Consider the following 27,564-nt stretch of genomic DNA (forward strand, 5'->3'; position numbering starts at 1 on the left):
TCGCTTCGGTTACCTGGTTATATTTCACTTTAATCTGACAAACAGATATACAGATAGTGAATTTTAACATCAAAGCACAACAGCACTAGTTAGCATGGCTTTTGTCTCTTATCCTTTTCCTCCTTTTCCCTTTAAAAATTTTCCATTAAAAACAAGAGCTTCTTTTTTTAAATCAGTCAATCACAGCATAGCCAGCCAGATCTAAAATCTCGATGTTATGAAAAAAATGAGAGATTGATTGAATTTAAATAAAAAACCAAGCAAAAATAAGTACAAATGAACTGAAGAAGAAACATGCACTTACAAGACGACACTTCTATTTTCCCATTTTCCACATCACTACCATTTTAATTGAATGTAATTTCGTGAGAAAGAAAACCTTAGCTGTGAATTTAGTTCCTAAATCACAGCAAATGTGATCTCATTTTAATGAGGTTGCTTTTTTGTTTAAACTGATGCTTTTATTTCAGTTTTCCTTCACCCAGATCTCGAAAAAAAAATTGTTCTTATTTTCCCATTTTAGAGATGATTAACCAAGGACAGAGATTTACCTGATTATTACAGAATAATAAAATACTAGCATCTCACTCAACAACACTGTAGTGCAGTAGAACACTTCATATTAAACAAGTACTATAATATTAATATGTATTCATATACTTAAATTTCAGTATGATTTATGTCTTTAATATTTTATGTGTGCATGTAGAGAGATGAAGACATCTGGGTATATCATTGTCCTTCCCAGAGGCACACGATGTTAAAGCCTATCCTCATCACTGGTAATTATGAGAATTTTCAAGTATAGAAAAAAGTGGGCAGACACAGTAAAAATAGTTTTTGTTTCTGTGCAAACTACAAGAGGTCATATCTGCCAACAGCATCTCCGTGTTTGTGTGACTAAAGACAGCTGATAATGTTATTAGACAGTGTGTAACTCACAGTCTATTTTATCATTTGTAAGATAATTTTAATAAGAGTGTTTGAGGTACCGAATTCAGTTACCACTGGGTGAACCTTAGTACCAAGCAACTCTAGCGGCCTTTGCAGGCACACCTACTTTAATTCATCTATCATTGGGGGATTAGGGGTGGAGCCTATGCCAACCTATCCTACAGGGCTCCAGACTGAAATCCCTAAAGTTGAACTGAGTAAAACTTTTACTGTTAGATGTCAGGAGATTGCAGTCAACTGAGCTCTGTTTTAATAACCTGCCCAGTTAAAGTGCATAATCCTACTTACAGTGGTTTATCTCAGCTGTCAGTATGCAGAGGGAGAAGCATCCACATCTATTTACTCTGGAAGAGGCTGTAAAACTTTGTCTGATATGGGTCAGTGATTCAGAGTAGCACACTTCTGACCTATGACGGTGATAATCAGGTGAGTTGTTGAGGATATGCTGAACTTTTCTGTCATTAAGACCATTTTTGTTTGTTTGTTTTTTGCCACTGTTAGCTGCTGTTAGCGAAACTGTCTTTGAAGTGGATGTAACCTTGTTTAACTCTGACATTTAGTTAATGAATTCTCATATGATGTGAGAATACAAGCAACACTGTTTATCAGAGGAAAAAGTGACATTTTTAGGACACACAAGGCTAACATTAGCTGGCATAATGTTTGTCTATAACCAGCTGTTGTTGCTGTCTGTAAGTAACAATATCAGAAATAAATGACACAAACAAAAAGAAGCATGTTTGTGCTTCATTTTGTGTGTTAGAGCCCTGACTTCAGTTCTGAGGTTGTCGTCTGAGGCAAAGAGGAAAAAGATAATATTTTATTAATGTAGCCGGATGGACTACTGGCCTTTCTCTTTCTCTCTCTCTCCCTCGCTTGCTATACCACCCTCACTCTCTCCTGCGCTCGCTCTTGGCTACGCAACTAGGTTAATTGTGAATCCACCTGCATATTGATTGCAGGGCAGCGTCAGTCTGTATAAAAGGAAGCCAGTTTTCTCTTGGTTCATTCCTCCCGTGTTTTTGGCGAAAAGCAGAAGTAAATGCTGGGACTGATGGCATGCGAAATGCAGAAATATTGCCTCGAGAGCAGTTTGCCTGGGACTCTTGTCCCAACTTTGCTTCAGCAGGCTCCGTGTCCAGCAGTGTTGCCCTCCATTACTCAGTCGGAGATTGGGGCCTTTCCTTCTCATTCTCCATGGGATATTCGTGCTTTGCAGGAGGCTGACCCCCTCCTGAAGGGTTTCTTGGTATACTGGAGGAGGCAGTCCCTGCCCTCTCGGGGGGAAAGGAGTCAGGTCCCTAAACCAGTCATGGTTCTGCTGCATCAGTGGGATCATCTGGTGGAGAAGGATGGCATCCTCTATCGCTGGATTTTGCGTCCGGGTGGAGGTGAGGAAGCCCTCCAACTTGTTCTTCCGGAGGCTCTGAAGCCTGAGACCTTGAGGCAGCTACATCAGGATCATGGTCCAGTGGTCCTGGTACCTTAGGTGGTGGGTCGTTTTCACACTTTCCTTTGTACAGCACTGGGTGCCGGCTGTCATGATTTTCTTTTCGTGTGGTTTTCTTTTGGGTCCACAGCTACTGGTAAGTCACGGTTCCATGGTTGTTTTATGGTACTTTTAGGACACTGTCAACTATGACGCTATATTCAGTATTTTCTTAATGTTTCATTTTATTTTTGTCAGCATAAATAAAACTGTATTAATATCGGAGCCAACCTGCCTCGGTGTGCATCCTTGAATCTGTGGGTCTCTTTCGTTTTTATCTATTTTTCTTAAATATATATTTCCTGGGGGTGAAATTCCCCTAGGTGGCGTTGTTGTTTTTATTAGTTTTTATATAACCCCTCCGACCACTTGGTCACATTAAGATACCGGTGGTGCTGTCTCTTTCCTTCGCATTCTTGTTTCTTTGGTTAAGATACCCTCTCAGACGATAAAACAAAGCTTTGATCCTTCATATCTGGAGAATGAAAGTGCACACAATGCCTTTTGATTCAAATTGAAATGACACGTGAACGTCTACAACTCCTCTTATCCTCCTTTGACCTACTGCATACGTAAAACACGATTACTTCAGAATACAGATGGTTTCCACAAACCTGCTCCTATGTATCTTTTAATACATTAATTATAAGTGAGTGCATCAATCTGTTAGATGGCATTATTACACAGTATCTATGTATATTTATGATTATAGTATCCTGTTTTTAAGTGCTAACATCTGTGAACTGCAGATGTTAGCACTTAGTACTATAACAGTTTCCTGATGAACAGTTTTCCTGACATTATCTATAACTTGCATGTCAGATCATAACATAATGCTCACTTACATTTGAGACAAGTGAACAAAAACACATTTCTTTTTGAAGTTTTAAGACAGTTAAATTTTTAACTGTGGTCTGTTTTTCAGCTCAATAGTGCAATCTGTCATGTTGTAGAGAGAGGCAGCCATTTATCTTGTTTTTGATTGTCTCTTTTTATGAGTAATTTACTCATATTTCTGTTTTTTATATTTCTTTTCATTCTCTTCATTTTCTTGACTCTTGACATGCATCTGTCTGAGCTTTCTGTTTCTTTTCCATCTCTATCTCATTCTTGCTTTTCTCTTTCAATAATCCTGCTTGATTTTAATCTTCCCAGCTTAGCTCTGTCATTTCCTCCTCTCTGTCTGTTTGGTGCCTGATATTTGGTTCTTTATGACTGTATTGTGTTGCTGAATGTGTGCCCATTTCTGTTTTTATCATAGAGCAAAATATTCTGAGCTGGTTTGGTGGTTTGGTGGATGAGAGGCCAACAGCTGCACTCTTCTTCACAAAATGCCTCTTCAAACTGGCTTAAGTTTGAGCACAACAAGGTCAAACTGAGATTTTTATCTTTTCCCAGAGCCATGAAACAGCTTTCTGAGACAAGCAGATCCTCTCCTAACCACAGTCTTGTGTTGGCTGCCAACCAACAGGAAATCACTTTGCCACTTTGCAAGAGTCGAGACAATTCATGTTCTCAGAGGGTGACCAATTTTCACCTCTCAGCTGTAAAAGTGCAGTCTGAGTCACTCTGAAAATAACTTTTAGAAGATGCTGAAAAGCTGCAAACGTGAGATTGGAGGTGGTTCAGACCTGATGAGCAAATTGTTTGGGGAACATCAAAACAAAAATATCAGCTCAATTGTTGTGTGGAGCGTCATTTTCATTCTCAGGGTGTCAAATGCTGCCATTAGGTCAGAATCTGCCGGGCTGTCAGAGAAAACCTGTTACACTACATTAGCATTGGTGCAGTGGTGGTAGTTACACTCGCAGTAGCACAGAAACAGAGCAGGGGGAAAAGAGAGCGAAAGAGAGCCAGGGACAACAACAAGAGACAACATCGTCACATTAGAAAGGTATAGTAATCATCCACAATTATTTTCAGTTGCGGGTGATAAAGGATTCAGAAAGTTTATTCATGCAGTGAATCCTATGTATGCAATTCCAAACAGAAAAACACTCTCCCAAAAAATCATCCCAGGCCCATATGACAGAATGTGCATCCTCTTTTTGTTTTCATATTTTAATTTATATTTAATTGTGTTGTGATTTGCAGTGTTTTGTGTTGTTTCACTTTACATTTCTTTAAAAGGAGAAAGCTGAAAATTTAAATAGTTAGAAGTTGAAATGTAAATAGTTGGTTTTTGTATTTTATAGTTTATTTATTACATTTCATGTGGAGTGCATAAATAAAAGTATATTTACGGTGGCCCCTACAGATGAAGTGCGTACAAACTCCGAAGCTCTTACAAACTCCAAACCGCAACGGAAGTGCTCCAGGATGCTAGGGGCAGTGTTTAACTTTTCTCACCTAGTGGCTACACAAGCCAGGAAGTACCAATGACCGGACTTGGTGTGTGGTAGTAACAGGTAAATGAACCAGCAAAGGTGTACTCTCAGTGGCAAGGGAACAATAAGAGAACAGCACCACCAAGGCTGGAGATGGAGCAATACTGGAAGAGCATATGGGAGAAGGACGCAACCCATAACGGCAATGCTCAGTGGCTAGTGGATCTGAGGGCAGACCACAGCGACCTCCCCGAACAGGGTCCAGTAACCATCACAGTGGCAGATATCCAAGAAAGGGTCTCCAGTATGAAGAGTTGGACAGCACCAGGCCCTGACATGGTTCACGCCTACTGGCTGAAGAAGCTGACTGCACTCCATGAGCGCCTGGCAGCACAAATGAACCAGCTGCTAGTTGACGAGAGACACCCGGAATGGCTAACCGAAGGCCGGACAGTCCTGATCCTCAAGGACCCCCAGAAGGGACCGGTCCCCTCCAACTACCGACCAATAACCTGCCTCAGCACCACATGGAAACTCCTGTCAGGCATCATAGCGGCTAAGATGAACAGGCACATGGGTCAATACATGAGCGGGGCACAGAAAGGTATGGGCAAGAATACCAGAGGCGCAAAACACCAGCTACTGGCAGACCAAGCAGTCAGCCGAGACTGCAGGACCAGACTGACCAACCTGTGCAATGCCTGGATTGATTACAAGAAGGCCTATGACTCAATGCCCCACACCTGGATCCTGGAATGCCTAGAACTATATAAGATCAACAGGACCCTGAGAGCCTTCATCAGGAACTCAATGGGGATGTGGCGGACAACACTGGAGGCCAACCTCAAGCCCATAGCACAAGTCACCATCAAGTGCGGGATCTACCAAGGAGATGCTCTGTCCCCACTGCTGTTCTGCATTGGCCTTAACCCCCTCAGTGAGATCATTAACAAGAATGGCTACGGATACCGACTATGGAACGGAGCAGTTGTCAGCCACCTCCTGTACATGGATGACATCAAGCTGTATGCCAAGAGTGAACGAGACATCGATTCACTGATCCACACCACTAGGATATACAGCAATGACATTGGAATGTTGTTCGGACTGGAGAAGTGTAGTCGGATGGTAACAAAGAGAGGGAAGGTAGTCAGAACTGAGGGGATTGAACTACCAGAAGGCAACATTGCAGACATAGAGGACAGTTACAAGTACCTGGGGATCCCGCAGGCAAATGGGAACCATGAAGAGGCCGCTAGGAAAGCTGCAACCACCAAGTACCTGCAGAGGGTCAGGCAAGTCCTGAGGAGTCAGCTGAATGGTAAGAACAAGATCCAGGCCATCAACACGTACGCCCTGCCTGTGATCAGGTACCCTGCTGGGGTAATAGGCTGGCCAAAGGAGGAGATAGAAACCACTGACATAAAGACAAGAAAGCTCCTTACCATGCATGGAGGGTTTCACCCCAAGTCCAGCACCCTGAGGCTGTACGCTAAGCGGAAGGAAGGAGGCCGGGGACTGGTGAGTGTCAGCACCACAGCCCAGGATGAGACAAAAAACATCCACGAATACATCACGAAGATGGCCCCAACTGACAGCGTGCTCAGTGAACACCTCAGGCAGAAGAAACCCAAGAAAGAGGAGGGAGACGAGGAACCATCATGGAAGGACAGGCCCCTGCACGGTATGTATAGATAGATAGAGAAGGTGGCTGATATCCAGAAATCCTACCAGTGGCTGGACAAAGCTGGACTGAAAGACAGCAGGGAAGCACTAATCATGGCAGCACAGGAACAAGCTCTGAGTACAAGATCCGTAGAGGCTGGGGTCTATCACACCAGGCAAGACCCCAGGTGCAGGCTGTGTAAAGATGCCCCAGAGACAATCCAGCACATAACAGCAGGGTGCAAGATGCTAGCAGGCAAGGCATACATGGAACGCCATAACCAAGTGGCCGGCATAGTGTACAGGAACATCTGTGCCGAGTATAACCTGGAAGTCCCGAGGTCAAAATGGGAGATGCCCCCAAGGGTGGTGGAGAATGACCGAGCTAAGATCCTGTGGGACTTCCAGATACAGACGGACAAAATGGTGGTGGCTAACCAACCGGACATAGTGGTGGTAGACAAACAGAAGAAGACGGCTGTAGTGATCGATGTAGCGGTTCCGAATGACAGCAATATCAGGAAGAAGGAACACGAGAAGCTGGAGAAATACCAAGGGCTCAGAGAAGAGCTCGAGAGGATGTGGAGGGTGAAGGTAACGGTGGTCCCCGTGGTAATCGGAGCACTAGGTGCGGTGACTCCCAAGCTAGGCGAGTGGCTCCAGCAGATCCCGGGAATAACATCGGAGATCTCTGTCCAGAAGAGCGCAGTCCTGGGAACAGCTAAGATACTGCGCAGGACCCTCAAGCTCCCAGGCCTCTGGTAGAGGACCCGAGCTTGAAGGATAAACCGCCCGCAGGGGCGTGCTGGGTGTTTATATATATATATATATATATATATCAGGGCTCTAGAGTGCGAACAATTTGGTCACATATGCGACCAAATTTTTCAGTGGTGCGACTAAAAATAAATATTTGGTCGCACCTGTGCGACCAACTTAAATATCTCTGCAACTCTCCGTGTGGTCAACAACAGACACACATTATGCCCCTATCATGGACTAAACCAATCAGAGATAGTCAGGGGCGGGACCTCTGATTGGCCGTGGTCCAGTTGAAAGTGCAGGTGGAAGAGAGAGGTGAGTAGCTTGAATAAAGCGATATCAATTCATTAACGAATCCACACAAAGACGTAAACACAGAGTGGACCCGACGCATCAGAATCAGCTTTGTCTCTCAGTTTCAGTTTTCAGTTTTATTTGTCATATGCAAGTTAGCACAGGGTCAACATTGCAATGAAATGTGTTTGACGAGCAGCAGTCACTCAGCAGCATGGTACAGTAGGAGAAAATATAATAAAATAAAATAAAATAATAAAGAAAATAGAAAAATAGTAAGGAGCAAAATATTAGAGAGACATGGTAAAAGAGAAAAGATTACTAAATATATATGTATCTATAAATATAAATATATGTACACTAGTGATTAAATAAGAAAATCTTGAAAAGAAATATGACGGGAGGGCAGATGGGATATTGCACAGGAATGAGCAGCAGAAAATTACAGTATTGCACTTTTAAATATAAATATCAATGACAATAAAGTGGAGTGACCAGTGCAGATTAAACTGCTTTCTCACCCGACGGCCCGTACACGGACACGCTGTCGGAGCTTAGCGATTCTGATGCGTCGGGTCCGCTCTGTGTTTACGTCTTTTTTGTGCTGATTCTGAGCTGCAGGTTTTGTCTCTCCAACCAAAATTCGCCGAGCCAGCAGCAAAAGAAGCAGCAAACTGTGCTTCACATTTGATAAATGTCGTCATGAATTCCCTCTGACTTTTGCTGTTTTGCTTCCACCACGATAAAAATCACACTTCCTGCACAGCTCTCTCTCTCTGTGTGTACTTCAGGAACAGTTTCCCGTCTCAAATCTCTGTTTTCTGCATTATTCATTCGCTTATTACCCACCAGTCTACCGTTGTTTACAGCGCTGTCTTTTTCTTTTTTCACTTAAATGTCCTCGGACAAGAAAGCCTAATTTCTGCTGTTCAATACTGAAGAAATTTAAACTTATTAAAATTGTGCAAAATTGCAGAATATTGCAGAATATTTTTAAGGTTATCTGCTATAAAAAGCCAGACCAGGAAAATCTCCTTCATGTTTTTCTGTGTTTTATTCTCAGTTACTTTCACACAAAGGTATCTGCTGTGATGTTCACAATTCTGATGAAGTCTCATGTATCAATACTGATAAATGATCAGAATTATAATATTTCTGACTGTCTGAGGCTAAATTGAATCAAATCAGGACTTTGAGAACCGGAATCGAATGGATTATAGAAATCAGTGATGATACCCAGCCCTAGTGAGCCTGATCTGTCTGAGATTCATAGCCAGTGCTCTGACACGGTGCCATCAATCTTTGAATGCTGAAAAAGCACAGTGTATCCAGGAAACACATTATATGTGTTATGTGACGGCTGTGTGCAGGCAGGAGAAGGACCCAAAGTGCAGACTCCGGAGACAGACGTGAACTCAAAAAAACAGCTTTAATGCTGAACTCAAAGTAACAAACCTCCAAAGTACAAACATTAACGCAGGCAGGGAAAAACCAAAACACACAGCATAAGTGAGGGTAGATAAGAGTAGATCGCAACAATGACAAACTGAAACACAGGGCTTAAATACATAGAGGGAGCAATCAGGGAATGGACAACAGGAGGGGAAACACAGCTGGGGCAAATCAGAACTGACGAGACAAGGAAGCGTAACCTGAACACACTGAGATAAGACAGAGACCTTCAAAGTAAAACAGGAAACACAACACAGACTGAACTAAAGACACAGACTCGCATGCACTGCAACAGAGGGAACAGAGATGTGGGACCAGGGCAGACACAGACACTGACTGGACACGGGGATATAGCAACTAAGGATACACAGAGACGCGAACTAGACAAGGGGATACAGCTGACAGGGGAGACAGAGCAACTAGAGAAGACAGAGACATAAACCATAAGACAGAACTCAAAGAAACCAAAGACTAGAAATTATAAATAATATAATAAACTCAAAAACCCTGGGTCAACGACCCAGGCATCCTAACAATATGCTGCAATAAATGCACTGCCCGAGTGTCCCCTCTCCCCACTGCCTTTCAGCAACAGACAGCAGCAAACAGGTCGTCAGAGGAGGCCAAGATGATGATTACGTTTAACATTTTCTACAATATTGAGCACTTTAAGCACAAGTTTGTTAGTTAATAATTTAGAAATGAATATTGTCTGTATGGACTTCCCCCCCAAAGAAAGTGCACATGTAAAACTCAGGTGTTAAGCGATGCGGTTGAAAAATTGGAGTGCACCTAACTTTTGTGCCGGTACGCCTAAATTTTTAAAGTTAGGCGTACCGGTGCGCCCATGTCAAAAAGTTAGTCTAGAGCCCTGCATATACATATATATGTATGTATATATATGTATGTATGTGTATATATATGTATGTGTATATATATGTATGTATATATTAGAGATGGACCGATCCGATATTACGTATCGGTATCTGTCCGATACTGACCTAAATTACTGGATCGGATATCGGAGAAAAATAAAAAATGTAATCCGATCCATTAAATATCACGAAAGCACCTCACAAAACTTGCAACACGCCGTAACTCGCCTCAGAACGTTAGCACGTCGGAGCAGTATGCATCACGTGATAGAGCGGCTGTGGCATGCGGGACCTGTCGGTGGTCTGGATAGCATGACGGCTGGTAACTGTGCAGGGGCGGAGCTAGCAAAGTTTAGCCAGGGGGGCCGATAGGGCATTAACAGGGAAAAGGGGGCACAAAGACATACTTTTCTTTCTTATTCTCATTTAAAATGTCGAGCTTTTAATAAATAATTATCTGAATCTTACACCCAAAGTTTTAATTTGATGTAAAATGAATAGAAGTCAATTACTGTATATATATATATATATATATATATATATATATATATATATATATATATATATATATATATATACACCCTAGTAAGCTATAGTACTTTTTCCTTTGGGAAGGTACCATCTGTGCAGTCTGCAATTTTGTTGAAGAAAGATGTTGAATCTATTTAATATTTCTTGAAAAATAATTGATTTCTGTGCATTTTTTTTCACACTGCATCAAATTAAGGTTGATTACGTCGATTAAGCATCATGAGGTGGAGCGTGAGGGGTGGTTCCCTATTTTTTATTTATTTATTTTTGTTGTTGCTGGGAGTTGGAACCCTATTAGTTAGGTTGCTTAATATTTACGCTAAGTACTCTTTAAAATACCAGAATAGGGAGGATGGTGTAGGTTTAAGTTTATTAGATTGATCAGTATTGCTGAACTATGAAACTTTTTTTTTTTGCATACAGGTATAACAGAATAGCTTTAGTGTAGTTGTTGTTTTAAACTTGAGTATGAACTTATACAAAATGCAGCAAGATATTTTAAAAAACAGTTTTGTTGATTAAAAAACACTATATCGGATTCATATCGGTATCGGCAGATATCCAAATTTATGATATCGGTATCGGTATCGGACATAAAAAAGTGGTATCGTGCCATCTCTAGTATATATACACACATATGTTATGTGTGTGTATATATTTTAGGGGTGCAACGATAAATGTATCGATATTGAACCATTCGGTACAGTACTTTCGGTTCGGTACGCATATGTATTGAATGATACAAAATTTTATATTTATTTTATCAACTTTTCTTCTGACGATGCTGTCTGTGTTGAGCGCTCAGTGGATCTGCGTTCGACTACTCCGCCTAGGCTGCATTGTCGAGCACAGATCCACTGAGCGCTGCCCACATGCATGCACTCAAGCTAGCAAGACAGAAGTTAAGCTCGTTGCAACATGGCAACTGCCTCAATGCCACCCGAAGTTGAACCTCCTCCACCGTCATTGAAATCTGGCTTTTGGAACTATTTTGGCTTTCATGTGAAGTTATGTCGGATGTGCCACTCCATGGTTAATTACATCGGTGGGAACACAACAAATATGAATGCACATTTAAGCCGACATCACCCTAGTGCAGAAGCAGACAAAAACAACAGCAAGCACGCATGCTACAAACTTTACCCGAGTCATTTAGACAGCTGTTAGCACATGATTCTAAGAGGGCAAAAAAGATCGACAGGGCAATTGCTACTTTTATTGCTGTCGACATGTGACCCTTTTCTGTTGTAGAAAACACCGGGTTTCAGGAAATGCTGAGAGTACTTGAGCCCCGTTACAGTATTCCTTCACAAACCTATTTCACTGATACCGCAGTTCCTGCTATGTACAAGGAGACAAAAGCCAAATTAGAGATGGCAGTGTCAGCAGCACCCGCTGTTGCTCTAAACACAGACGGCTGGACGTCAAGAGCTACACAGAGCTACCTGACTGTCCGGAATGGCAGATGAAAAACTGTGTTTTGCAGACACACCTGGTCAAAAGTCACACCACTAACGACTTAGCCAAAGGTCTGTCTGAAGCTGGGGAAGATTGGAAGTTAGTGCAACCATATGTGATAATACCTGTAACTACTGACAATGCTAAGAACATAGTTAATGCCGTCACAGCTGCTGGACTGGGGCCACAAATCGGATGTTTTGCGCATACTATTAATATAGCTGCTCAGAAAGGAATGGCAGTGCAGAAGGTTTCCCATCTCCTGGCAAAGATAAGAAGAATTGTCTCCTTTCACAGAAGCACAACAGGATGCAATGTGTTTAAGAAAAAACAGCAACTGCTACAGCTTGGTGAAAAAAAAATGATTCAAGATGTTCCAACTAGGTGGAACTCTTCTCATGATATGATGGAAAGATACCTTGAACAGCAAGCAGTGTATGCTGCTATGGCCGACAACACTGTGAAGAAGAGTATGAAGTACATTCAGAATCTAACTCAGGAAGAACATGCACTGTCTGAAAATCCTGTTACAGTCATGAAAACCCTAAAAACTGTGGCAGTCATGATGTGTGAAGCGTCATCTCCAACAGCTTCCATGATCCTGCCACTTAAAATGAACATCCTGAACTCTATGGCGCAGTCTGGTGATGACAGCCCAGCAGTGAGAAATGTAAAAAAAACAACAACATCAGGGAGAACCTGGAGCAGAGATACGCTGATCGTGTCCTTCAGAATTACCTACACAAGTGCACAGCTTTAGATCCACGATTCAAGTCCCTGTGACACTTGGATGATGTCACTCAGCTAAGAGTCTATGGAGCACGCACCACAGAGCTTGTCCTGAGCATTGAACAAGTACTTTTTTTTTTTTTTCATTTTTGAAATTTTATTTTGCTACTGCTTGATTTATAAATATAAAAATTTATAATATTATTTAAACAAATACAACAGTTTGGTTGTTTATATTTCCTCAGGACCAAGCTGCAGGCACAACAGAAACTGCGAGCTCCGCAGAGACTCAAGCAGCAAACTCTTCAGATTCCCCAACAGCATCTCCACCAGAGAAAAAGTCGGCCATGAAGGAGTTGTTTGGAGAACTGTTCATGGCACAGGAGCCAAGGACCAGGTCTGCAGCCGAAGTGGCAGAGGAGGAAATTAACTTGTACAGTTTAGCAGACTGCATTCCCACAGATGATAACCCACTGAGATGGTGGCAGGAACATCACAGCTTCTACCCTCATCTTTCCAAGTTGGCACAGTGTTACTTGGTTGCACCTGGAACCTCTGTCCCAAATGAGAGGGTGTTTTCCACAGCAGGTGACATTGTCACAGCAAGCAGATCTGTACTGTCAGCAGAACATGTGGACATCCTAATTTTTCTGAAGAAGAACATGGAAATTGTGTAAACTATGTTTTAGTTTGTATTTAAGTGGATCTTTTATTTAAGTTGTTTTTGTTGTATATGCAGCTAAGTGCTAGCACTCCAGAAGATGAGTGTAAGGGGAGGTCCATTAAAGAGTGGTTCATTTTATGGAGACCTGATATGTTCAATATGCTCCCTAGAATATACCCCAGAAGAAGGGTATAGCATAGCTTTTATTTTGAAAAAGGACATTTCTCTGTAATAAACTCGTTTCCAAACTCTTTTATTTTTTTTAAATTATTTTGTTGCTTCAGCAACATTTAATTTAAAAACTGTATTTTTGAGTTAAAAGAAATATTTATGATCTTAATAAATTACAAATTAAAAAAGGCATGAACATTTTTTTGTATCGAAAAAATATCGAACCGTGACACCAAAGTATCGAACCGAACCGTGAATTTTATGTATCGTTGCACCCCTAATATATATATATATATATATATATATATATATATATATATATATATATATATATAGATAGATAGATAGATAGATAGATAGATAGATAGATAGATAGATAGATAGATAGATAGATAGATAGATAGATAGATATATATATATATATATATATATATATATATATATATATATATATATATATATATATATATATAGATACACACACACACACACCCGTTGTGTTTTGGAGTTTGTACATGCTTTGTCTCTAGAGGCCCCCGTATATATTTATATATAAACGAAAGAGCCGTCTGTTTTTAGTGAGCCGAGCCGAAAGAGCCGCTTCTGGTCATCCAGAAGTTGGAAATGCAACAACCTTCACCTCTGAAGGGCAATCAGTGTCAACCACCATGTGACTGCACGGATTACCTGCCAAGAAGCAACCTGTCTCCAAACAGTTGCAGTCCCTCCCAGTCTGACTGCACACACACAGAAAGATTGGCGAGGGTCTGCAGATAACTGCCGTCTTATTTATAAATGCAGACAAATTGTTTCTTTGATGCAAACATTTCAAAAGCAACAAGGTCACAAGTTCATTGCATATGGTAATCATTTTTGGTCATGTCACAAGCTCCAGCCGCTGTTTTCCATAGTTGATTGCGACTGTGTGGGCTGAGTTTGGGGCACCAAAACTACTTGGACAGGTTTAGAAAAAGGTTCAGTTTTGAGTTAAAATTTGAAAATGCAGTGTTTTTTGTTTGAGTGGCAACAAACCAAACTGAACTTTACCAAAGTGCCAGTGCAACTGAACAACACACATTTAACTTTGTATAGATCACTGATCATTGATCCTTCTTGGGGTCTCCCCCATTTAAAAAGCAGTTCTATGAACCATTCATGGACTTACCGGTTATAGCAGTCATCCGGGTATTTGTCATACTCCATGTCATAATCAGATCTGAGGAGAGAGCAAGAATAAAGAGCTTAGAAATGATTGGAGGAGGATATTCTTCCAACCTGATGTTGGAAAACTATTTGTATTCATTACATAAAATGTTAAAGATTGGACACGTGCAGTCTTCTTGGGACAAACTGGGTCATTTGTTCATGTTTTAATTATTCTGAATCAAATAACAGAGAATGTCAGGTTAATGTTGGAAGGTGGATGGATGGCTCAGCAGACTTTGAAACAGAAGAGTGTTTGTTTCCTGTTTCCAGTCACTAAAGGTTTTCCTTTAACCGTAACCAAAAATCACATCATCACTGACTTCTATCAACAAAATGATACAGTTGCACTAAACATACTGTGATTTTGTGCCAGGCTTTGTCAGCATTGTCACCAAATAAGAGGGGTGTATTTTTGAATTGTGAGAGACAAACGAATCAGTCCTGCTCATTGGGATGTTCTAGATGTAGTGGAAAACAACTACACTACTTTTGAGATGCACACACAGTAAAGCTCACTAGTTCGAGGTAACCACTGATTCTGTTCAAATGTACACACGGTTTAAGGTATTTTTATGTTCAGATCTGACACACAGTCCTTCTTCAGTCTGAGCTTCATGAAGCTGCTCAACAGGCTGAGCAGACCAGATGGCATCCAGACCTACTTATCCCAAAGAGCCTCTGGGCAGGGCTGCACTAGGTTCATTACATCAACAAAGCCACAGGCTGCTTGTACATGTTCTCATTTTCATACTTCTAGGCTGTGCTGGCCCAAATCCCCTAAAATAGTCCAAATGAAGCAGTGGCATGTGACATGAAGCAGCTCAGATTTGGGCAGAACATTTTTGCAAACAAAGGGCAAATGTTTGGTCACCCCTGCCTCATCCTGACCACATCAGAGTTACATTAACTGACTATTTTCCAGCACCGATGGAGTCTTTTCAACAGAAAAACCTCAACGCTGAACTGATTGTGGCTCTTAAATGCAGCACTATGAAGAACAGTGCTGTCAGTGTTGATGGTTTGCAGGGTTAATTTTAAGAGCAAATTTTGATTTAGCTTTAGTTAGAATGTGGGTATTGTTTTAGTTGACTGAATATCATAAGATTATAGTAGATGAATGATACGGTTGACCAAAAAGTGTAAAGAATTTAGTGTGTTCCCTGGAGGGGCTCACAGAGTTTAAACAGCATCTGTATATGTATCCATGTGTCTACTGTTCTCTTCCTCCCAAGGATTGAAAAAAAAAAACTGAAGGGCGAGAGAGTGGCGAGCATCCAGGGTGTACCCTGCCTCTCACCCTAAGACAGCTGGGATAGTGGAAGAGAATGGATGGATGTTTCAAATGTGATCAGCTGTACAAGGAAATCACTTCTGATTGGATCACTTCTAAAGTCGGATCTGAATATTTTATAGTTTTTATTCGTTGATGAAAGTAGCGATTTTATCATAGTTTTGCCTTTGTGCATTTATTTTTATTTAATCACTTTGTTGTTTTCATCAGAAAAAAGGTTATTAATGAAAACTAGTTAACCATGTCACAGAGTGCTTGAGCCTTTGGATTCAGCTGTTATTTTGCAGCAGTAATATTTATCAGTAAAACCCTGATTGGCAACAAATTGCTGCACAAAGATTATTTTTAGTTTTTATACTTTACCTACAGTTTGTGAATAATACAGTTTTATGTATAGTGAGGTGTTTTAATAGTGTTTTATTGCTTCCTTCGCTAAAGGAATAAAAAAAAATTTAACAGCATTTTTTGGTAACATAGTAGCTATTTATTTAATTATACAGTTAATAATATTTTACAATTATTCAGCCAGGAATGAGTGCAGAAAGATGAAGAAATCCACACAGAGTGAAGCAAACTGCAGGAGGCTGTCAGCATATTTAAAAGAATAAAAGACAGGCGGCACAAAATGGCACGTTACACTTCTGTAAAAGTCACTGCACGCCACTGCTTTCATAACATTAACCCTACACTGCTGAATCCTCCATCACAATCTTGGATCTTCTGCGATCACTACAGGGACAGAGGCGTAGGTGCTCCTGGGTGCAGAAGCAGCGCACACTACCGGATTATCTGTCAGTGAAGTGAGATGCTTCCTGGTTTAGCAAGCTCCTTATTGGGAGACTTTTGATCACAGTCTGAAATGACACCGGTAACTTCAGCACACACTGCGGCAAAGAGGGGTGAGCCATCAGAATAAAATAAACAGGAAAATTTATCTACCCGCAGAAATGCATAAAACAGAAAAATATATCAACTCTGCATCAACCTCCCTTGATGCATCTGATTATGCTCAAACACCGATTTAAGTCCATTTAGCTTTTATTTCACCTCTTTAAATGCACTGACTGCAATGTTTTAGAGGCTCTGTTTTAAATGCAGAAAAACAAAAACTTCTGGTGGTTTTGACGTGACACCGTCTGTTTTTTTCTTTACTTTTCACCATGAATGTCTCTGTCATAAAAATATTAAAATTTAAATAATTGTTAAAATGTCATTATGAATTATTTGTGGGACACTGAGACGAGTCCAGTCATGCAAAAATCCCAAAAGGTAACAGACATGGAAACTCTGAAGTGATAACAGTCAGAGAGAATCATCGAGACAAAGGAGAGAAGAATCCTTTTTTAATGTGTAAACCACTCTGAAAACAGGTGGCACAACTGGACCTGATAACAACACAGAGAAGAAAAGTGCAGCCCGGACTTGTGGCACTATTCATCCATCCAGCTGTAAAATCAATAACCGTCTCACACAAACACAGCAGAGATGAACCTCTGTAACTGAGGACCGAGCTTAATAAAGATAGGACAGGAGGAGACGCAGCGAGGCGTCCAGAGAGCCGCACAGGGATGAACAGACAGAAAGGGGAAGGCTAATAGGAAAACAGGAGATTTGGGGCAAAATCCATGTCCTTCCACCATCACTCTGGCTGCTGCCATCATTCATCTTCATCAGCAGCTATGGGTATTAATCAGCATTTAACAGCGGCATCGATCAGGCGCCACCTTAGAGCTGCGGCTCAGTCGTGCATCTCCTATCGAGCTTTGTAAGAGCAAAGCTCTAAACGTGACTATTGATCTGTGGGGCAGTTCTGCTCCTCTGCGCCGGGATCACACTAAACAACTCTGTTATGGCGCACACTGCTGGTTTATCTGTGCAATTAGTTTTGATGTTACAGCTCACCTCAGCGGATGTGCGCCACTTTGATTATGAGCACATAACAGGCCATATAACTAGCTACAAACTCCTCTTAATCCCAGTAAAAAATATCCTTCAGGCTGTTCTGCATTTTATATATGCGCTCAGGCCGACTGTGGCATGTTTAGAAAAATGAATTTTTTCTTCCTCGTGACTCCTGGAGGTGTCAGAGCACTTGTCGCCTGACTGATTCCACAGCAGCTTCATGAGCATTTAAAAGACTCCAGTAAAAGGAATGAAGTGAAGATGTTGTTTAACTCTGATCTAGTTTGAGTGGGCACATTTAAAGTTAATGTATTTCCAACACCCAATTCTACAGGCACTTTGAGAAAAAATTATTATTATGGGGTTCACATGCTTTATGATTATCTGGTATATATTTATCATGTGTACCATCTATTCCCAACTGAAGTCATTCAAATTTTACCTTCATACTCTGAATATTTTTATAGAAGAAGGTTGTAACTTGGAGCCTTTTTATTTACCTCGTTTATTTTTTATAGAATATTAACCCATCATAAAAATTCAGAAGTACAAAACACGCACAGAAAATTTCCAGAATGAAAAACACATTTGAGCATTTCTACGACGTAAATGTTACTGAGATGATGGAAGCTGAACGAGAACTTTCACATGCTCTGTCTTGGTTTGAACAGCCACCTATTCCATAAAAATCCATCCTCTGTCACAGACTGTGAGTCGCTGCAGTTTTGCTACTGAAACGATGATACCTCATGAAAAAAAATTGTCACGGCGGGGTGCGCCGATGTGTGTGGAAACAGGACCCAAAAGCAGATGATGACGAGGAGTTGTAAGGTTAAACAGAAAAGTGAAGCTTTATTTAAATGACGGCAGGGATAAACCAGGAAACCAAAACAAACTGGCAAAACACTAAGAGGTACTAAAACCAAAAACTATAACTGTGGAGAAAATAAACAGGCAAAGACGAAAACTAAGGCTAAGGTCAACATAACAAACGACCTGACAATGACATGCAGAAAACAAAGGGCTTAAATACATACAAGAGCTGATCAGGGGAAGTGAAGACACATGGGGGAACAGCTGACAAACATAACCCTAATGACAGGACCAAGAGAGAGTGAAACTAAATACAATGACCAAAGAACACATGACACTGTCAGAATAAAACAGGAAACACTGAAAACTAAACATGACAACACAATAAGACAGACCTAATACGTGATGAATGAATACAAACCCCAAAACATAGAAAACCCAGGAACAATGACCAATAACTGCCCAAACTAAAGGCAAAATAGGAAATAACCCAAAAACTAATAACATATCAAAAAATGAGAAAAATACAAAGAGAACTCAGAGTGCTGGGTCGGAGACCCAGCCTGTGACAAAAATAACCTGAAAAAGGGCAGATTTCAGCCTTAGAACTTAAACAGTGCTATTTTTTAACTCACCCATATGTTCAAGGGCTGGACTCAGAAAATATTCATAGCATGAAGGTAAAATTTTGCATAACTGGCACAAAAACAAATCAACCAGCTGGAACGGAACATAACTTAAAAATGAAACCATATGCACAGTAAAGTGATGTCCTTGTAGATGACAGCGGGAGGAGGAAGAAAGTGTGTGTGCACTTCAGAAATAGTTCAGACTTTGACTAACCGGGTCACGAATTCTCTCCAGAAATGGCTGATGAGCTTTCAGATGTATTTCGTGGCAGTTTGAGTAAGTGCCATTTAGTTAAATTATATTCAAGAGAACATAGATGTCTACAGCCAGGTAATATATTCAATGCTGTGCAACACACACCAAAATATGGATAAACAGCACTGTGGCCCAGAGAAGTAATTTAAACTCAGGCCTCTTCAAAAATAAATGTTCTGCACTCATATAGCACGTTCGAACTTTAGCGTTTCTGTGAGTACTTTGCAGTGTAAAACACACACACATGCATGGCTAACAAGCAGCGGGACACACTACACAAACATGCATGAACTTTGATCATCTGGACAAATGCTCTGAAAGCAGTCCAACACAGACTGTGCTTGTATTTTATTTCAATATTTCATTGGCTAATCAAGATCAGGAAGAATTTACAGATTGGAAATTTTGGTTCATTCAGGACTTTTTGCAGCTCATCACAGATTAACACAACCTCTGCAGCCGTTCCAGATTGGAGGAGGATTGGAAGTAATCCCATGACATACATCTCAGCTGGCAGTGTTCCTGATGAAATTACTCAAATCCACCTAATCGGTCCACAGTATTTAAAGATAGAAAGCTTTTATTCAGCAGTTTTAACACTTATATTGTGGAGTATTTTGGTCCTTTCAGGGGCATTTCACAACCTCTGCCACAGAGGTTAAGCTGCAGTCTCTCCGTCAGCAGCTTTCACTGAGGTTTAGTGGACAGGATCAGCCTCAGGCTACGACAAGCTAATTAGATCAGGAATATCCAGATTTGAGTCCTGAGGGGGTAAAAGCGGGGTCAGGCGCTGAATTCAAATTAATTTAAAAGTGCCAAAACACTTTCCACAGCCCTCGGGGTGGATTCTAAAATATTAATTTGCCACTCTCTACAAATAAAACACCTAATTTGAAGCACTAATTGCTTTTTAAAAACAAAAAGTTCAGGAGTGTAACACACATGTGACGCCCTGAAATAATAAACATAATTAATCAAATCAGGGGGATATGTTTAAAACAAGTTTTAAAATAACCCTGAAGCCTATGAAGTCATGAAATTAACAGGGTGTTTCCAAAGGTCAGGGTGGCGTCTTCCTAGCCTGTGTGTACCTACATGGATATACATTCCCACATCTTCACTGTCATGCTGAACGATGTTACAGGCAGCATAACGACTTCTCCAGACCCTTTCATGTCTGTCACGTGTGCTCGGGGTGAACCTGCTCCCATTTGGGAAAAGCACAGGGTGCCAGTGATGGACTTGCCAATTCTCATATTCTGTGGCAAATGCCAATCGGGCTCCATGGTGCTGCGCAGTGAGCACAGGGCTCACTACAGGATGTTGGGCCCTGAGGCTATCCTCATGAAGTCTGGTTCTGATTGTTGGGTCACACTGGTGGCCTGCTGGAAGTGATTTTGTAGCTCTGGCAGTGCTCATCCCGTTTCCTTGCACAAAGAAGAAGATACTGGTCCTGCTGGTGAGTTAATTGCGTTCTACTGCCCTGCCCAGTTCTCCTGGGATCGCCTCCATGCTCTTCAGACTGTGCTGGGAGACACAGCAAACGCTCTGGCAGGGACACGTATTAATGTGCTATTGTGGAGCAGTTAGGCTACCTGTGCAACCTCTGAAGGGTCTAGGTATGGCCTCATGCTACCAGTAGTGACACTGACCCTAGCCAAGTGCAAAACTAGTTTAAAAAAAATTGTCAGAAAAGATGAGGAGGAAAGAAATGTCAGTAGCCTCCGTCTGTAAAACCATTCCTGTTCTGGGGGCTGCATCATTTTTGCCCTTCATGTGCACAGATTTGCATGAACAAGTGCAGAAGTGATTAACTCTTGATTTTAATTTAGGAGCTTTTAAGTTTGCTTTTATCAAACAGGACAAAATTAAACTTATTTGTGTCACATCTTCACAAATATGAAACTGTAACAAGAAAAAATATGATACATGATTTAGATTTTCTCAAGAAAATATCACAAAGCCATCTGGATCCAGGGACTTTTCTTTGGTGTCCGTGTCATTTGGTATTAAATTAAGTAATCTTAGTGTATTTATCAAAGACACTGAAAATGTTTACCTCAATATTAAGAATATCTCCAGATTAGCAGGAACAAGCATTTGTACTACTTGCTTCATCACAGACGTTACAATGAGGAACCTTCGCGGTTGAGACTATTTCCTGTGATATCACTGCTCAAAGTTAATGTTAGAAAAAAATTATCCTGAAGAGAAACAAAATGGTGAGATGCAGATGCTTGGAGCTGGTGCATTGATGTTGTCGGAGTCTTTAACAGAGCTTAAATTTGTTTTTCAGCCCTGAACATTTAATGTGTGTGTCTGCCGTGCTTTTGCTGTACAGGTCCGTCGTGGTGAAGATGGAGCACGGTGGAGCTGTGTGTCTATTACACTTTTTAGAGCAATGGTCGGCTGCAATGTTCGATCTTACGACCGGCACGGGAATAAGTTTGGATTGTCTTTTTATGCTTTCCCAACCTGGAAGCAACATGAAGGAGCTCATGTATCGGATATTACCAAACGAAGGCGTCTAGCCTGGATAGCAGCCGTGAGACGAGCTGATATCAAGTTCTGTTACGTCTCCAGATATCAGTTGGTGTGCTCACGACATTTTCATTCCGGTAAGTTCTAAATATGTTCACATCACACTTTATAGCTGAATAATATCATCGTTGGTGGTCTCGGAAGTTATAGAAATTGCGATCAAACATAGAATGGAGTGACTTGATTGGCTGATGTAAAGACAATAAATGAAATGAGACAGGAAGGACACAAATTGGCGTTAATAATTTGCCCGATTATCAATGTGTTAATTTGCATGTACTTTACAATTATGGGCATATAATATGATAACGATATTTTAGCAGTTCAATGATAAATGTGTAATATTAATTATGGTGGGGGGTGGAAAATGGCTATTTCACTCGATGCACTCCAGCTGACTTACTTTGACGACGTACTCAGAGTTTGGCGGCTTGAAAATAGCCAAATCTTGCACCCAGCCATTTGTAAATTGGATGTGCGCCTCCAGTGACTTGTAATTACGAAACTGGTTCGCTGTGTAAGCGCTTACTCCACAAACAAGATACGTGAAGATATCGGGGTAGGACAGTGGCGGTAAGTCGTCTGGGTCTTTACTCCACTGCCGTATTTCATATGGGTCCAGATTTGCGATGCACTCTATTTTTTTTCCAAGTACCGCTGCTTCGCCTCTGGACGCAATCGGTCTCTATACCGTCCGTTTTCTTTTGAGCTGCTTTTAAGCATCTTTCTTGTCGTCGTCGTTCCAACACAGTGTGTTTGTTTTGATTCGTAGACCCCGAAAATGGAGCTGCGCTCCCACAATGCATTGCGGCGTGACGTCAACTCCAAAGCCCTATACTGGATTGGGAAGCCGCTGTAAAATTCACACTGCAGCTCAACAGAACTATAAATGAAACAACTCATTTTGATTCAGAGTTCGTTCATTAACTGAATTCTCCGACCACTTCATTAGTAAAACAAACCAATCAAATCGTGTCCGTCACTGGCTCGGCCAACAGAGTGCTGCAGGAATGAGTCTGAAAACCCAGAAATGAGTTAGTATTTTTGGCTTTTTGGCTCCCTGGTCAGTGGGTTATGTTGATGGCTTTTTGGTTAGATGCCTGAAGTGTGTTTAAGATGAGCTTTAAACATAACACAGAGTTTATCTTCTGCATTAATCCAAAAGCTGTTGGAAAACCCCACTCACAGGTTTGCCCGTTTTCCATGTCTCACTGACTGATTGCTGATGTATTCACTGACTATCCCACTCCCATTTATCATTTCCCACCAGCTAAGAGGAGAAGTCTAAATTCAAGAGCTCAAATATTCTCAAATGTGATAATAATTAATGGTGTGCTGATTCTTAGCAGTAAATTGTTATTTTACAAAGCTCTTTATTATTATTGTGTTTTTTTTATTGTTATTTAATTTCTTTGTAAATGTTTCCTCAATAGTAGATCACTACACGCGTTGGTGCTGTGGTATAAAATCCAGGACGCTATAAAAGTGTAGAACCGAGCTCCTAATCACACAGAAAAGCCGTTTCAGGTGTTAATAAGGGCTTTAATTTGCTCTGCACTGCACTGCTGTAGACCCTAATGGTGTTATTATCGAGCTCCGTGGCTTTTCTCCTGATGGGAATAATTACACAGCAGCGAGGAACGTCAATGAACATCATGGACAAACACACTGAGAGAGAGCGTTTGTCGAGAGCGGGAGAAATCAATGATGTGTTCAAACATCCCTCCCCCTCTCCACAGAGGGGGATGAGAATCTGCTCGCCGTTTTGTAAAGAAAAACGCGGAGAGAGAAAAAAGCATTTGAATGTTTACAAAGTGAGCAAACATGGCTGAACTAAAACGAACAATGGGAGGTGACACGGCGAGGAAACGACGAAGAATTTGCATTTTACCAACCACCACTTAATGCTAACCCTCCTCCGACGCTAATGATAGCATTCAGCATCAGGAACCCCCCTCCGCTGCTTGCGCTCTCACGCGCTGAACATCAAATCAGTGCGTGCGCGCTCATCAATATTCATGTGCTCCTGAGTGAGTGTCAGACGGCAGGTGAGACCATGCTGTGCACTTCCAACGGTTCCATTTATTCTGATTTACTGCTCACCCTCAGCAGCCCGCCGCAGTGTCATAAATCAGGCGGCGTACCGTAGCTTGGCGAGGAGGAGGTTAATGGGCCATTCAGCCGTACTCGGTCCGAGCAGAAAGCCAGGGCAGGGGGGAGACGTGGCTCGGCTGGTGAGCGCCGTGAGTGTTGAGGTCACCGTGAGCTGGCTGCAGGAGCACTAATATTGTTTTACAAATACAGCTTATGTCAACATCTGAGAAAACCTACAGTTCAGCAAATACAACAAAAAAGTGTCTCAAAAAGTAAAAGAAAGCAGTTTAATCTGCTGTTCGTTTATATAATTAAACCAGATTTAACAGGGCTATGAAATTTGAGTCGCCTATGGATCTGAAAGTACAAATCCATTCACTCATCCAAAAGAAAACTCACAGCTGAAGCACTTTGACTCCTTGGATTGCCGTAGTAACACATTGCTGTACATTAGGAAAAATCCCCCAGTAAAGCACTCCAATCAAATTATTTGGATACATAATGAATGTTTCACACCATCAAATTGAACAATTTCTATGAAACTTGAAAAATTCTGCTAATCTCCGTGTTCTTCTTACTGGGCACTACCAGAGCAGCTTTGCAATAGTCACAGTTATAAATAATCCCTGTTTAGCCTAACCTGACCTTAATGTAGCCCCTCAGTACATCCTGTGCCAACTTTCTCCTCCGAAAAGATTGTGAGGCTTCTGTGCACACCACCAGTTATGTGCGTAATATGAGCATATTAGTGATATCCACTTTCTACAATATCCAAAACTGAGTAGGGGAGACCGGGGATAGTTGTAACATTTTTGACATTTCTGTCTGTAAATTGGAGCTTGTTTAAGGTAGTGGATTCAAAATGTAATGCAAAGTATTTACATGTCTCTGCTATTAAATAGTGCAGCTATTTTCTCTGCAGCACAATTACCCATTGCATGGTATGGTCTCAAACACGAAGAGTGAAATGTTACAATTAACCCCATAGTCTGGGTTAGTTGTAACATATCCTGGGGTAAAATGTAACACAATGAAATAAGGGTACTAACAAAATATTAACATGTAATCTTTGTTTATTCAACACATGAATGCACTTAGAGCCATTTATGTAGTTATGTGTGTGTGTGTGTGACAGAATGCAGAAATCTAACTTTTGAACATATTCCAACCCCCCAAAAAAGATAAATTATGGAATTTTCTATAACTGAATATTTCATTCATTTTGGTTGGTCTTCCTCGAGTTTGGCCTCATTGGCTCAGTGGGCATTATAACCTACAACTCTTGCACCAATTTTGAACATAACAATGAAGCTGAAAAAATGTAGTTGTTCACCAGCATCGCAATTCCATTACTTTTTATCCTGGCTTACCTTGGTGTGGTTTGCAAAGTGCTTCAGAAAGATGAGGAAATCTGTTTCTTGCACCCATCCTGATTTATTTCCACTACCAGTACTTCCTACTGGTCCATCTCTGACACAGTGGTCTGCATAATGTATGTGTGGGAACACAAACAGTGGAGGAATTGTGTTGCCAATGGCATTAACCGCATATACAAAAGCGACCAGTGAACCTCTCTCTGCTGATGTCGTTGCCCCAACTTGTTTAATATAAGTTAAAGTAATAGTGTGGTAAGTTGTAACATCTGCATTATTGTTACAACTAACCCAGACTGTTGCTGTTACAACTGACCCAGACTCCTATAGCCATGAACTAGCTAACATTACAGCCAACGGCTAAAACACTAGCACTAAAGACTTACACAGAATATATCCCCATAGACATACAAATAACATAATTTAAGTTTGATGAGTTTAACTGCAAAGCAGATAATGCTATTAGAAATTGAAATAAAGTAGAAAAACTTACTTTTTGGCATACAAATTACTTTTTTTCGTGTTAAATTGTCTGTGTTTGACAAAATGTGCTGATTTTTCACATGTGATAGCAGAACTGAATTGGGCATGCACAGGATGAGTCACATCATTTGAAACTTAGCTCTGATTGGAGAAATTGGAAGTGTTACAACTGACCCACGTTACAACTATCCCCGGTCTCCCCTATTTAAAACTGTAGAACTGAGCTCATCAACAGTCTGTGGTTCAGTCCACAGCTATTTGGAGAATAACACACATTTGCTAATTTTCTGCTTCCCTCTGTATACCACAGTGCATTTTAAATCAGTGAAGACGTGACTCAAGTACACATTTCCAGCTTTAAGTCAGAGTATTTACTCGCTCAGTGAAAAATACTCTCGAGGAGGTAGGTGTCTTCTTGTGAAGATCTACAATCAAAAGGCTCCTTTATGAATGGAAATCGACTCTTTTTAACAATGTGCAAACCACTGGTTAGGTCAGATTAGCTCTTAAAAACATCTAAACGCACCTGCAGAGTCCAGGAAAAAAGATCTTTGGGCAGATGGAACCAAGGTGAGTGATGGGAAGAGAAAAGCATGGAGACGGTGAGAAACGTAACATTTACCCTGTCATTTCGTAGCTCAAATGGCTCACACTCCATCACTCTTTACATCTTATTGCCTGAAAACTGACAAATGTGACTTTGATGTTGAGCACAACTTGACTGAAAACAGATGAGTTGATCAACATGTGTAAGATTGCCTTCCTCTCCCTGAGCCTGTTCTACTGGAGGTTTCTTACTGTTAAAAGGAAGTTTTTATTTCCCACTGTCGCCAAAGCACTTACTCATATAGGATCATCCGATTGTTGGGGTCTTCTCTGTTTTCTCTGTATTATTGTAGGGTCTTTACCTTAAATTTGGTACTTGGAGGCAATAATATTTAAATCCTAAACCGTTAATGCGATACTTTTGTTAAACTCTTTGCAACACTGTGCACAAACCTATGGCTCTAACTGTGACTGTAATTCTAAACTCACCCCCCACCCCAAATACTACTATGTACTACTAATACTATGTATTAGTAGTACATAAACTACTACAAGCAGCATTCAGAAATGTGTGGTAATAATCCCAAAGACAAGTTTCAGGCAGAATATATCCATGGCTCAAACTTCTAAAGCTATTTATTCTGAAGCTATATATGCAGAGCACGCATACAGATGAGAGGAAGGAAGGCTGTAGTTCAAGGAGAAAGACAAAGCACAATCGGATGCGAGAACAGGACAATGTACGGCCTGTGCTTAAACCCAAAAGGTGTAAAAATCCCGGGAAGTATTCAAAGTGGGAATTCAGACTAATTATGAAATATGAATTGCACATCCTGCATTGTGGTTTCTGCACTTTGCTAGATAAATGCTTTAATACAAAAGCACCAAAAACATATTTTAAAGTGAAAAATAATTTGTTTCACTGCATAATAATGGACGATGTGGGGATTATCCTTTTCTCACATTCAGTGAACATACAGAAAAAGATGACAGACGTAAACAGTTTTAAATCTTTTCTCACTGTGAGCTCCAAACAGGACCTGCCGGCCAACCTGCGTC

The 27,564-nt window shown here is 40.9% G+C and overlaps 1 protein-coding gene across 3 annotated transcripts in view; it reads right to left on the reverse strand.

Moving 5' to 3' along the window:
• LOC308391641 (RNA-binding Raly-like protein) overlaps positions 1–27,564 on the reverse strand; it is a 75,481-nt gene that overhangs the window by 25,992 nt on the left and 21,925 nt on the right. For all 3 annotated transcript variants that reach the window (XM_080874299.1, XM_080874298.1, XM_080874297.1), the window contains one exon: positions 14,537–14,587. In XM_080874299.1, the coding sequence (XP_080730425.1) occupies positions 14,537–14,587 (51 nt within the window). The remainder of the gene's footprint in view (positions 1–14,536; positions 14,588–27,564) is intronic.

This window comes from Rhamphochromis sp. 'chilingali', assembly GCF_963969265.1.
Source record: "Rhamphochromis sp. 'chilingali' genome assembly, chromosome: 2".
NCBI lineage: Eukaryota > Metazoa > Chordata > Actinopteri > Cichliformes > Cichlidae > Rhamphochromis > Rhamphochromis sp. 'chilingali'.